The sequence below is a fragment of the Erythrolamprus reginae genome, chromosome 2 (genome assembly GCF_031021105.1).
Source record: "Erythrolamprus reginae isolate rEryReg1 chromosome 2, rEryReg1.hap1, whole genome shotgun sequence".
Classification (NCBI taxonomy): domain Eukaryota; kingdom Metazoa; phylum Chordata; class Lepidosauria; order Squamata; family Dipsadidae; genus Erythrolamprus; species Erythrolamprus reginae.
The window spans coordinates 41472922-41487114 of NC_091951.1; the positions used below are offsets into that span (position 1 = coordinate 41472922).

A 14193-nucleotide genomic window follows, 5' to 3' on the forward strand; every position below is an offset into this window, starting at 1 on the left:
GAACTGCTCCAAACTTGACTGTAAAAAATATGATTTCAACAATCAAGTTATCGAAGCGTGGAACTCATTGCCGGACTCAATTGTGTCAACCCCTAACCCCCAACATTTCTCCATTAGACTCTCCACGATTGACCTCTCCAGGTTCCTAAGAGGCCAGTAAGGGGCGTACACTGGTGTGCCTTTCGTCCCCTGTCCAATTGTCTTTCCTTTCTCTCACTTATCATATATATTTTCTTTCTTTCATATATCCTCTCCTCTAAGTTCACTTTATCCTTATATATATTATTACATGTCTATTTTTCTTCCTATGTATTTGTGTATTGGACAAATGAATAAATAAAATAAATAAAAATATGTTTGTATCTTTAGATAAAAGCTTGGCAATGAAGGAGGGATGAGAGAAGAGAACATAACTTCATGGAGAGAATTTCTTCTGGTTGGTCTTCTGCATCAATGGTCACCCGCCCTGTTCCTTTGGGGGCTTCTCTTCATGTTTCTGATCGCTCTGATGGGAAATAGCCTCCTAATTTTTCTGATTAAAACAGACTCTGGACTGCAGACTCCCATGTACTTCTTTCTTAGCCAATTGGCTTTCATGGACCTCTGCCAAGTTCTCTCCATCGTTCCACAAGTCTTGGTCAGTTTTATAACCAACAATTATACCATTTCACTCAATGGATGTGTTGTTCAGATTTCTATAACTTTGCTTTTAGGAGGAGCAGAATGCCTCATCCTGGCAATCATGTCTTATGACAGGTTTGCAGCCATCTGCAAACCTTTGCAATATCCCAACCTCATGAGGAGAAATGTCTGTTATATGATGTCAGTGGCGGCTTGGTTTTGGTCCATTGTCCAGGCTCTCACTTGCTCTCTTTATGTCCTGCCCCTTCCCTACTGCAAGTCCAATATGATTAACCATTACATGTGTGATTATCCAGCTCTCATCCAGCTGTCTTGCTCAGATAATTCTCATTTTGAAAGAACTACTTATGCTGGAAATTTTCTGGTACTTCTTATCCCCATTTCAGTTATCCTCTCTTCCTATGTTGCCATCCTCCTCCAAGTTGTGAGGGCACGATCTTCTCAAAGGAGCCACAAAGCCTTAGGAACTTGCATGTCTCACTTGTGTGTAGTTGGGATCTTCTATATAACGTCTCTTGCGACATACATGAAACCTGCATCCACTTATTCACCACAGGAAGCCATGATTAGTACACTGTTCTTCACTGTTGTGCCTGCCATGACAAACCCCTTCATATACAGCCTGAGGAATCGAGATGTCTTGGAAGCTTTGAAGAAAACCTTTGGAAAATTCAACTTGCATTAGTGATATGATAGCAGGGGTGGGCTGCAGGGGTGCAGGGGTGGGCCCTCTGGATGGAGGGGAACACAGTGGGGTAGTGAAAATGGAACTCCACCCCAGAGCACCCAATTGCACTGAAAAATGTTGAGAGAAAATGCAGGGGTGTCTTGCATAAACCATGCCACATTGTAGTAGTAAAAATTTTGGTAGCCCTTCACTGTATGATAGGTACAATATAATATTTTAACATTAGTAGTTCAACATCATTTCTTTTTGAAATCTAGGCATTTGCTACAATAGAAGTAAAGGTATTTTTGCTGTTATTATTTTATCCCATTCTACATGTGGAATTAAAGTGGTGAACATACTATACCTAATAAACTTTCCCCCTATTTTCCCCACTAGAATAGAATTATTTATTGGCCAAGTGTGATTGGACACAAGAAATTTGTCTTTTGTGCATATGTTCTCAGTGTACATAAAAGAAAATATACATTTGTCAAGAACCATGAGGCACAACACTTAATGATTATCATAGGGTCCCCAATGGAATAAAATGGAATAAAATACAAGATTAGTTAAGTAAAATCACAATATTGGAAATAAATAAAAAGCCAGAAACATTTTTTGCTAGAGATAATAGATCAGAAAATGGGGAAAAAATATTATTACATAATACTACATATTTTAACTGCAACTTATCATTGCACAAAAACTGGAAACGAAAAGAAATACCAGACGAGTATACACTGATTAGGAAAATTATGGAGTGTGCAGAATCAGATATGATGATGATAAAACTAAAGGACAAAGAAGACTCAGAATACAGTACTATAAAATTTGGAACGTGTTTTATGAATGGTTCGAACTAAGGAAAAAACAAAATTAGAGGATAATAATAAATTAATATAAAAGTAAGGACATTAATATGCCCTTGCTTCTATATTATCAATATAGAAGTAATAACATAATCAATTAATATATATATTTTAAAGCACTTAATCAGAGATACTATTTGTATCAACTGACATTTAAAGAATGATAATATCAAGGCAGAAAAAAGCAAAGCAGGAAAATACATAAATTATATTACCATATTAATTAATGAGTCAACATGAATAGCTGTAAGAGAACACTAAGGAATATAGTGTATAAATGCAAATATAATACTGTATTTTTCAGAGCATAAGGTGCATCTTAGTTTTTAGGGAGGAAAATAGGGAAAAGAATTTGCTTACCAGGCATTTATCTGGTTAGTGTTCCTGGTCTGGTCAGCTTCAGCACATTATTTTATCCCCTGGTTAGGGCTTTTAAAAAAACTTTATTCAGAGAGAGTAACAATGAAAGAGCCTGCAAGCCAGTATGAGCTGGGAACATCATTAGCACCTGGAAAGAAACATTCGGAGCAAGTAGAGCAGTGGAAAAAACCCTGCAAAGACTTAGAGCTTGGAAAACATTCTTTACAGAGAGTAACAATGAAAGAGCCTGCAAGCCAGTATGAGCTGGGAACATCATTAGCACCTGGAAAGAAACATTCAGAGCAAGTAGAGAATGAAAAAAAAACCTACAAAGACTTAGTGCTTGGAAAACATTCTTCACAAAGAGAAACAATGAAAGAGCCTGCAAGGTAAAAGATGGGAAGATCATTAGCAGCTAGTTAGGGCTGGAAAAAAGGCTAAATTCAGAATATAAGACACACCCAAATTATCAGCCTCTTTTAGGGAGGAAAAAGGTTAATCTTATACTCCAAAAAATACGGCAATCTGTATTAGGATGTTGTCCCTTTTTGCTTTGTATGTGTTTTACGTTTCTTGTTCTTTTTTGTATGTATAATGTTATTTATGCAGTATGTAGTCTTTTCTTTTATATTGTTTTTCATGTATATAAATTAATAAAAAAAAAAATTTTAAAGAAAAAAAGTGATGGGTTTTTCGCATATGTGCTGACAATAAGTGCACACTCAATAAGGCCCTTCAGCAGAGTGCATATCCTGTACCCATGGCGCAGCACCTTCTGCACACGCTTGGCCCAGGAGCCATTTTTACAAAACTGGATCTCACACAGATGTACTAGCAATTGCCTGTCGATTGTGAGACTGCCAAGGCCCAAACCATAGCAGTGCACCATGGGACATTTAAGTGCAATAGGCTCCAATTCAGTGTCATCATGGCCACTGGCATTTTCCAGGGAATTATGGAAAGGGTTCTAAGCAAAATACCTGGTGTTGTCCCATACTTTGACGATGTACTAATAACTGTCAAGAACAAGATTTATTTGAAAGGCTAGACCATGAAGCCCTTGCAGCTGTAGCCAGAGTCAAGTGATTTCATGAATACCTATTTGGTTGAGACTTTGAGCTGGTCACTGACCATAAACCCTTATTAGGGCTCATTGCTGGAGACAGGCCCACTCTGGTCTTGCTCTCCCCAAGACTGACTAGATGGACAATATTCCTTGCTGCATATTCGTACAGACTGATCCACCATTGGGGCAAGACAATGGGGCACGCTGATGCCCTGAGCCAGTGCCTGCTGCTGGACTTGGTGGACAATCCACTCCGGTCATCCCAGTACTTTTAATTGACTATGCCGGGCCAGGTCTAGTTTCATTGGCCAACAATGCTGCCCAATCAGCTAAAAACTCTACATTTTCCACCATTTTGAACTGGGTATGGAGGGGGTTGCCACAAGGGCCAATTAAGCCCAAATTCAAATCATATACTCAAAGACAACATGAGATATTGGTGCAAGGGAAGTGTCTATTGTGGGGTGAATGCATCATTATTCCTCCGTTGCTTTGAGAATATTTTCTAAGCTTGCTATTGTCAAGATTCCAGATAACATCTAAACTAAGTTGAACTCTGAGTCAAAGCATTTCTGAAAGCTCCAATTTATTTCCAGAGCCATTCTGGCACCACACAGGGAAACCGGCATCTGAGCTTCTCACTCAATTGAAAATTCACATCCCTATTCCCCCACCCACAAACCGATCATGTTGTCCATACAGAGTCTGTCAGCATGGCAGCCTTTTCTTCACTTCCACCCCAGTGGAATGCGATCAAAGAATGCTTTATAATTGCATCTGTACCCTCCTGTAATTCCTCCCACCACCACATCATATCTTGTATAGCTATTAATTTATCACCAACTTCTGCAGCAGCTTGACAGCCTCCCAACAAGAAAAAAGATGTATCCTGCAGTGGAGAGAGTTTACAAGGAGTTAATCAGTTTGTTGTGGTTGGCTCTGGCCCAGCTCCTGCCCCAGGGAATGTGGAGGTGGATGCAGGGGAAACTTCAACATGTCATAGGCCTGTGTTATTGCTGACAGAGTCAGTTCAGAGTTTAGTTTCCTCGGATGAAGAAGAAGGTGGGAGTGACTTGGAAGAGGGGGGGTTGGCACACAGCCCAGGCAGTCAATCTCCATTATCTTCCATTGATTCAGATGAAGACGTCTTGGACCCATGCAAGCCCAGAATTATGTGTAGGAGAGACCAGGTAAAGACATATTACAGGAGATAAGAGAGGCCACCTGTATTTGGGTGGGGCTCCAGTAATTAGGGCTGCTGCTATAAATAGCAGCATGTGGGTTTGACCGTTGTGGAAGAGTATCTGATCGCAGTTCTTCAGGAATCGTGTGTTGCTGTTTTCTGGACTTTGTTGAGCAACGTGTGTGTGTGTGTGTGTCTCACTTCCTTGGAAGAAGAAGGGGTGTGAAGTTTCTTCACAGCTGCTAGCTAAGTACTTAATGACTGCTTAAGGGAAATTGTACAGACTACCCGGTTGTTTTGGGACAAGTGCTCTTTGCAATACAAAAAGAGTGCTTAGTTAATTTTGAATTTTGGGATAAAGAACATTGTTTTGAATTTTCAAATGTGTGTGTGTCTGAAATTTGTACCCTTGCATTTTTGGGAGGCTTCTACCAGAGAGCACAGCAGAACAGTTTAACCACTCTTCCCTCCCCCAGGGGGACCTTTGGCCTTATCTGCTTATCTGGATATTTGTCATGGAATTGTTGGACTAATCTGTCCACTTTCACTTTCCAACTTTTTACCCATGTGTATTCAGACAGAGAGTACCCCTTCCAATGAATGAGGTATTGTAATTGGCCTTTAAATATTCGGGAGTCTAAGATTTTCTTCACTTCAGAATGTGTCTTCCCCTTTATCACCAGCAAGGGAGGCGGTGGCAGGGTTTGTGGTCTTAATTCAGATCTTGTCACCAGTTGCAGCGAAACACTGGGTGGATTTTCCCCAATATTCTGGGCAATCAAGCTGTACGGAGACCGGGTTTATTATTTGGACTATTGGGAAGGGCCCTGCGCAGGTCAACTGGAGCCATGCAACATGCTGCATATTTAAAAGAGTTTGTATGCAAATGTGTTGGACTGAACCAAGGGGGGGGGGGAGGATGTTGTGCCCTGAGATGTGCATGTTGGCTAGTAAGTCTTCAATTAGGTCCACTCTACTGAGCGGGAGATTCCTTAATCGCTGATTGGTTCTTCCCAGCCTGAGCTCCTTATTTAAACCGGAGCCAGCAGGTGGGAGTCACTATTCTTAATAAGGAGCTGTTGTCACTATGTACATCTCCTGAATCTTCAGTACTAGAACTCAAGAAGATGCCTAAGAAGTTTTCTTTTTTTTAAAAATCAGATTTTAAAAAGACACTGCAGAAATAAATAATATGATCTTATCCTCTGAAGTTTTCCCTTTGGAAACTGCACCTTAATTAAAACCGAGGAAAGAGAACCAAATTCCCTGAAGAAGAAGTCACTCAGAACCTCTCCTGTGATATAGGAAAGACTTAGTTGGTTGGAGGGAGAATGACAAGAAGAGCAAATGAATAACTTGAGCTTTTCAAAAAGAACAGATTGTTGTTTCTTCCTTCAATTATTACTAAATTAACATTTAATTCTGCTGGTTAAGATAATTAAGACAGGAAAAAATGGTCTAATTCTTATTTTCTCTCATACTTTCTCTCCATTGTTATGTATAAGTAATCCTAGAATTACTATATGCTTAAAAATTTGATCTATATGATCTGATCGTATCAAAATCAGGTCAATGCTTGCTACTATCTGTAAATCACTAACATACATTTTTCTCCCTGATTTGACTTTGTAAAAGTTGCAGTTTGTCTCACTAATTTTTAGAATGGAAATTGCTTGTCTCCTGAAGGATGTAGGACAATGAACCTTGCACTGTAAGAATAAACAGAAGTTATTTCAATAGAGTCACGTTACATGGCTTGAGGAAGCCATGAAAGAAACCTTGAAGATTCAGAACCTCAAATGGAGCTTTTTGATTTTAAAACTCTGTTTTTCTCATTTGCTGTTGCCAACATCTGCAAGTATGTAAAGCTTCATTTCTGAAGAGATAATTATGATTTATATTGAGTGCGTGTATGTATACAAAAAGTATTACAGCAATAATATAATAGCAGTAATTGTATCCCTGCTATATCCAGGAATTCATGAGGCACTAAATGACACTCCTAGTGTGCTCCTCTAAGTGTGTTTGTGTGTGTGTGCACTTTTGTGTGTAGTTAAACTCAAATTTCATTTTAAGTGTATCCCTGACAATGCAGATAACTCTTCACTTGAATCAACACATCTGTTTGCCTGATCTTGATAAACAAATATTTATTTTCCAGATGCTCAACACTTTCAACTTTCTTTGCTGCTATTTATCAGAGACACAAAACTGAAGCTTGTCATTAATGTTTTAATTCTTTGAACATAAATTGGATAAAGAAAAGAGTCTGCCTCCTGCTTTGAATATTAAACAAGGGACACCTTGACCCAAATACATTCAGGATAATTTTCATCATTGTTGTGCTCTATTTCTGTAGAAATGTAGTTATTTCTTATATATATAGTGCAACTCCACCTTCTGTTTTATTTGGTCTATTTCTCTTAAATAATTTAAATCCCTCTAGCTGTAAATTCTATTTGTCGGTTTCACCCCACCAAATTTGTGTAATAGCAACAATATTATATCTTCCCTCGTTTACTTGAATTTCTAATTCACTCCGTTTATTCCTCACATCTCAATTCGTGTATAGACATTTGAGTCCATTTTGATTGACCCTGTGTTCACTGTCTACGTAACCAGTGTTGTGTCTGGCTGCCCCTCCTTTCTTGCCACCTGTTTAATTAGTGCACATGGTATAGGACTCATATAAAATGCTTGTTTTTGCTTGACAGCAGAGTTGATAATCTTAGTTGCATACACATTTATGTTGCATGCACTGATCACCCTATTAATTTTAGATTGATGGGGACAGAAATGTTCTGTATCAATTAATTCTCTTTCCCCACTGTTCAGTTTAAATGTCTATCCAGAAAATCTGTCCCAGGTTGTTCTAAAGATGCTTTTTCCAAAAGACAACTGGTCTTTCTTTTCTTTATTTGAAAAAAAAAACACTTCTCATCCAAGAAGCTTCTTCAGTTCTAACTTGGATGAAAAGCAAAACATTGTCCAAAGGAAACATTCTTTTGCAATGCCATTATTATCATTTTAGCCATGGTCTATCCACTGCGGAGGGAGGGAGGGAAATATCAATAATAATCAGAGTTCTCCCAAATTATTTTTGTTTCTTTAGATAAAGGTTTTGCAATGAAGGAGGAATGAGAGAGGAGAACATAACTTCATGGAGAGAATTTCTTCTGGTTGGTCTTCTGCATCAATGGTCACCCGCCCTGTTCCTTTGGGGGCTTCTCTTCATGTTTCTGATCGCTCTGATGGGAAACAGCCTCCTTATTTTTCTGATTAAAACAGACTCTGGACTGCAGACTCCCATGTACTTCTTTCTTAGCCAATTGGCTTTCATGGACCTCTGCCAAGTTCTCTCCATCGTTCCACAAGTATTGGTCAGTTTTATAACCAACAATTATACCATTTCACTCAATGGATGCATTGTTCAGATTTCTATAACTTTGCTTTTAGGAGGAGCAGAATGCCTCATCCTGGCAATCATGTCTTATGACAGGTTTGCAGCCATCTGCAAACCTTTGCGGTATCCCATCCTCATGAGGAGAAGCGTCTGTTGTATAATGTCAGTGGCTACCTGGTTTTGGTCCACTGTCCAGGCTCTCACTTGCTCTCTTTATGTCCTGCCCCTTCCCTACTGCAAGTCCAATGTGATTATCCATTATGCATGTGATTATCCAGCTCTCATCCAGCTGTCTTGCTCAGATAATTCTGATTTTGAAAGAACAGTTTATGCTGGAAATTTTCTGGTACTTCTTATCCCCATCTCAGTTATCCTTGCTTCCTACATTGCCATCCTCGTCCAAGTTGTGAGGGTGCAATCTTCTCAAAGGAGCCACAAAGCCTTAGGAACTTGCATGTCCCACTTGTGTGTAGTTGGGATCTTCTATATAACGTCTCTTGCAACATACATGAAACCTGCATCCACTTATTCACCACAGGAAGCCATGATTAGTACACTGTTCTTCACTGTTGTGCCTGCCATGACAAACCCCTTCATATACAGCCTGAGGAATCGAGATGTCTTGGAAGCTTTGAAGAAAACCTTTGGAAAATTCAACTTGCATTAGTGAGGTGATAGGTACAACATAATAGTGGAACATTAGTGGTACAGCATAATTTCTTTTTGAAATCCAGGCATTGGCTCCAATAGAAGTAAAGGTGTACTTGCTGTTATTATTTTATCCCATCTTACATGTGGAATTAAAGTGGTGAACATACCTAATAAAAGCTTACCCCTATTTTCCCCACTAGAATAGAATTCTTTATTGGCCAAGTGTGATTGGACACACAAGGAATTTGTCTTTGGTGCATCTGCTCTCAGTGTACATAAAATATATATATACATTTGTCAAGAATCATGACGTATAACATTTAATGATTATCATAGGGTACAAATAAGCAATGAGGAAACAATCAATATTAATATAAATCTTAAGGATACAAGCAACACGTTACAGTCATACAGTCATAAGTGGAAGGAGATGGGTGATAGGAATGATGAGAAAAATAACCAAGATTGAACTAGAAATGAAACCTGAAATATTTTTGTTTGGCATTATTGAAAAGCAGACGAACAAGAAATATTATTATCTAATACAACATTTAATAACCTCAACAAGAATAGCTATCGCACAATTTTGGAAGAATGAAAACATGCCAAATGAACGGAATTTAATTAAAAAAATGTTAGATTGTGCTGAAGCAGACAAATTAACAATGGAGCTAAAAGGAAAAGAAAAAACGAAATACTACCAAATTTGGGAAGAATTTTATATTTGGTTAAATAAAAGAACTCACCTCTATAGTGCTGTGTGATAAGGAAGCAATTTAAACAACAATCTTATTTTAAAAAAAGTCAATATAGTTATTGTTTTCCTTAGTTGATAAGAATTCACAACATAAAAACCCAACTACAACAACATACAACTCAAATCGCTGGTCTTAACGTCTTAACATCACCAAGAATTTTTTTTTAAAAAAGAGAGGATGCTGTCAACAGTCTCTACTATAGGAGAAGAGAAAAAAATATACCTCTTGCTTGTTTTTTTCTGTTTCCTGTTTTTTATGTAAATGTACTGTTTGTCATTACTGTCTTGTTATATATATGTAAATAAAAATTATTTTCAAAAAAAAAAAGGAATGATGAGAAAAAACTAGTAGTAATAGTAATGCAGCCTTAGTGAATAGTTTGACAGTGTTGAGGGAATTATTTGTTTAGCCGAGTGATGGCGTTCGGGAAAAAACTGTTCTTGTGTCTAGTTGTCTTGATGTTCAGTGCTCTATAGGGACATCTTAAGGGTAGGAGTTGAAACAATTTATGTCCAGGATGCAAGGGGTCCTTAAATATTTTCACTGCCCTCTACAGGTCCTCAATAGAAGGCAGGTTGGCAGCAATTGTTTTTTCTGCAATATAACTGCAAAAACAAAACAAAACAAAAAGGCAAAAAGAAAAAAGAAAGAAGAAAAACCCAGTAAATAATAAAAAGTGACTAAGGCTAGCAACGTGGCAGGAAGGCTTGGCCCTAGGGTCACTGGCTTACAAGTGCGAAGTGTTTAAATGGAAATAGCAACAAATTAAGGTGACTGGTAATTTAAAATATTCAGGTATTACAATAATAATAATAATCCAAGACTACACAAAATTCCCCTTTAACAATAATTTAAAAGAAGACAGCCTCTGCTTGTCTTACACTCAGCTCTTCCAAAATAACCACTTGTAATTAATGCTAAAGGCAGGCTGTTCCAGCTAAATATTGTGGCAGCAATCTAGCTCCCCTTGGAGCTAGATTGCTGCCAGGCACAAAATTACAGTAAAAATTACCTCACAACAAATCAAACACTAAAGAGTAGACACAGCTCTAAACAAAATCAACCAAGTATAATTATTTATTTATTTATTTATTTATTATTTGGATTTGTATGCCGCCCCTCTCCGAAGACTCCGAAGATGTATTATCCTAGGAATCAGCAGTTAGTCCAACTAAATATGGAACCCATATCGCATCTCAGACATTAACACCCTTGAAAATGTCCAAAGATACTTCACCAGAAGAGCCCTTCACTCCTCCACTCGAAATAGAATACCCTATGAGACTAGACTTTCAATCCTGGGCCTAGAAAGTTTAGAACAAAGACGCCTTAAACAAGATGTAAGTATTGCCCACAAGATCATATGCTGCAACGTCCTGCCTGTCGGCAACGACTTCAGCTTCAACCACAACAACACAAGAGCACACAACAGATTTAAACTAAATATTAACTGCTCCAACTTAACTGTAAAAAATATGACTTCAGTAACCGAGTTGTCGAAGTGTGAAACTCATTACCGGACTCCATAGTGTCATCCCCAAACCCCCAACACTTTACCCTTAGATTATCTACGGTTGACCTATCCAGATTCCTAAGAGGTCAGTAAGGGCTGAGTACAAGTGCACTAGAGTGCCTTCCGTCCCCTGTCCTATTGCTCTGCTGTATCTCCTATAGCTTTCTTCTATTCCTATATCTCTTCTTCTATTCTTTCATTGATATTTTCTATTACTATATCTTCTTTTCTATTATTTCTTAGATATATTTTACTATGAGTATCTCCTCTATAACCTTCATCATGTATTTTACTATGTGTATATAGATATATACCCACTAAAACCCTTATTGTGTATTGGAATAGATAGATAGATAGATAGATAGATAGATAGATAGATAGATAGATAGATAGATAGACAGACAGACAGACAGACAGACAGACAGACAGACAGACAGACAGACAGACAGACAGATCAATAAATTTCAACAGGGCACAATAGCTACACCAAGGCCCAATCCAGCTAAAAAGCCCCCAACTCCCTCCTGCTACTTGCGGTCATGGCGGCAAATCCCACGACGAGGAGTCCCACATTGTTCTTTGATTTCCTGGTTTCCTTCCGAGGCGATCCCGAGCAGCGACACAGGCAAAAGAAGAGGAGGTCCGATCAAGAGGCGAACAGAGAAGGCGAGCAGACGTGACGAGCAGGCCCTGAAATAGGCCTGCAAACCACAGCCGCTCCCCCCAGCAGCCCCTGCGGCCCAATCCCTGCTCATGGGTGCTCTCGTGCTGATGTGTGAGAGCGACCACCTGGTAGGCGGTGTTTTTGCCCATCCCCGCCACTGTTTATTTATTTTATTAATTTATTTATTTTGTCCAATACACAATGAGGGTTTTAGTGGGTGTATATATATATATATACAGTATATGCACACATAGTAAAATACATGATCATAGAGGTCATAGGTCATAGAGGAGATACTCATAGTAAAATATATCTAAGAAATAATAGAAAAGAAGATATAGTAATAGAAAATATCAATGAAAGAATAGAAGAAGAGATATAGGAATAGAAGAAAGGTATAGGAGATATAGGAGAGCAATAGGACAGGGGACGGAAGGCACTCTAGTGTACTTGTACTCGCCCCTTACTGGCCTCTTAGGAATCTGGATAGGTCAACCGTGGATAATCTAAGGGTAAAGTGTTGGGGGTTTGGGGATGACACTATGGAGTCCTGTAATGAGTTCTACGCTTCGACAACTCGGTTATTGAATTCATATTTTTTACAGTCAAGTTTGGAGCGGTTAATATTAAGTTTAAATCTGTTGTGTGCTTTTGTGTTGTTGTGGTTGAAGCTGAAGTAGTCGCCGACAGACAGGACGTTGCAGCATATGATCTTGTGGGCAATATGATCTGTGTCGGCCTGGTGAGAATTTCGCCTGCCCTTTCAATTCTGATACCTATTGCCCTTATAAGCCAAGTACTACTTGGAGTGTCTTATCAATCTCTTTACTTCATACTCTGCACAACTAAACAAAGATGTAAGTATTCTACCCTTGAGCATCTCGTCTCTTCTTGGAGGCATGCTGAAGACATGCATGAGATTTAAGTTCTCACATTCGCACAGGGAAACTAGAGCAAATCTTCTGTGATCGTCTATAACTTTGATATTCTCTGCTGAACCAAACCAAGCCAAGCCTTTTGCTGGAATGTATGAGTGTAATTGGCTTTGATGACATGCGCCTTGTCTTTGTCTGCATTTGTCATTAGTAAGAACCTTTAGCGCATAGGCTTGGACTGAATGTGCTTTATTGTCTGCTTCCAGCCAGGAACAATTTATTTTTTTTACTTACGTACTGTATGTCAGGTTCAGTGGGTCAGAACAGGTACTTCATTATATACTCTCTATACAATAGGGTGGAACTCTCTAGTCTATTTCGGTTGATTATTGCATCCTGTTCTGAGCACTGAACTTTTGGAAGGATATCAATAAAATGGAGCATGCCCATAAGATCTCCAAGATTCCTCTCCCCATTCCTAAGAGGTCAGTAAGGGTCGTGCATTAGTGCACCATAGTACCTTCCGTCCCCTGTCCTAATGTTTCTCTCTTACTAGTATCATGTATATAAACATTGTTATATCTTTGTATACCACCAATATCTCCCCCAGGCTTACAGAGTTTATGTATGATATGCTTATGTTGTATGCTTTTTTAAATGGTGGGTTTTTAGATACTTTCTTTTAATATTAGATTTGTTACATTGTATATTGTTATTTGTTGTGAGCTGCCTCAAGTCTGCAGAGAGGGGCGACATATAAATCCAATAAATCTAATCTAATCTACTCTAATCTATTATTGTTGTGAGCCGCCCTGAGTTTGCGGAGAGGGGCGGCATACAAATCAAATCAAACAAACAAACAAATAGTAAGTAAGTAAATAAACAAACAAACTTGACAAAACAAATAAATAAAATAAAAGATGTTCAGCAGAAGAAATCTATAAGCAACTATTATAAGCAATGGATATATTTAGCTTGGAAGAGAGGGGACTGGGCAGATATGATAGCTGTGTTCAGATAATGTAATTAGGACGATAAGGCAGAATTGTTCAGCGTTCTGGCAGGGGTCATAACAAGAAACTCCATGATCTCCAAGATCCCTTCCAGCTTTTGCATTATGTGAATGTGTAAGTGAAGAATCATAACTTTCTCTCCAAAGACTTGTTTGCTGTTATGTACTTGCATTCTCATGGTGAATTCACTCTTCTAATTTTACAACTGCGGCTAATAAGGTGCATTTTTGAAGTTTAAAAAATCATGTGAGCCAAAGGAAAAAAATATACAGAAATAAGTAAATCAAAATACCCCCATGGCACTAGTGGGACCTAAAACCCTTTATTACCGGTTCATGCGCACGTGATGCTTCTTGGCATGTGCAGAAGCATCCCGAGTGGGTGGGTGGAACCTCCCACTGGCTGTGCTAACGGTTCTTAGAGCTGAACTGAACAGGGAGCAGCCCTGACCCAGGGTACATGGTTTTGATCTTTCCCAAATTGGTGGTGAATATGTGCAAAGTTGTCCATTTTTAAGTACCATATT

The 14193-nt window shown here is 38.6% G+C and overlaps 2 protein-coding genes across 2 annotated transcripts; both read left to right on the forward strand.

Moving 5' to 3' along the window:
• Window positions 1-742: 742 nt before the first annotated feature.
• Window positions 743-1327, forward strand: LOC139160279 (olfactory receptor 2AK2-like). Its single transcript, XM_070737983.1, has one exon. It carries the CDS (start codon window positions 743-745, stop codon window positions 1325-1327), a length of 585 nt encoding a protein of 194 aa, XP_070594084.1.
• A 6948-nt stretch (window positions 1328-8275) lies between these two features.
• On the forward strand, window positions 8276-8860 carry LOC139160278 (olfactory receptor 2AK2-like). The gene has a single exon (XM_070737982.1). It carries the CDS (start codon window positions 8276-8278, stop codon window positions 8858-8860), a length of 585 nt encoding a protein of 194 aa, XP_070594083.1.
• The last annotated feature ends 5333 nt before the right edge of the window (window positions 8861-14193 follow it).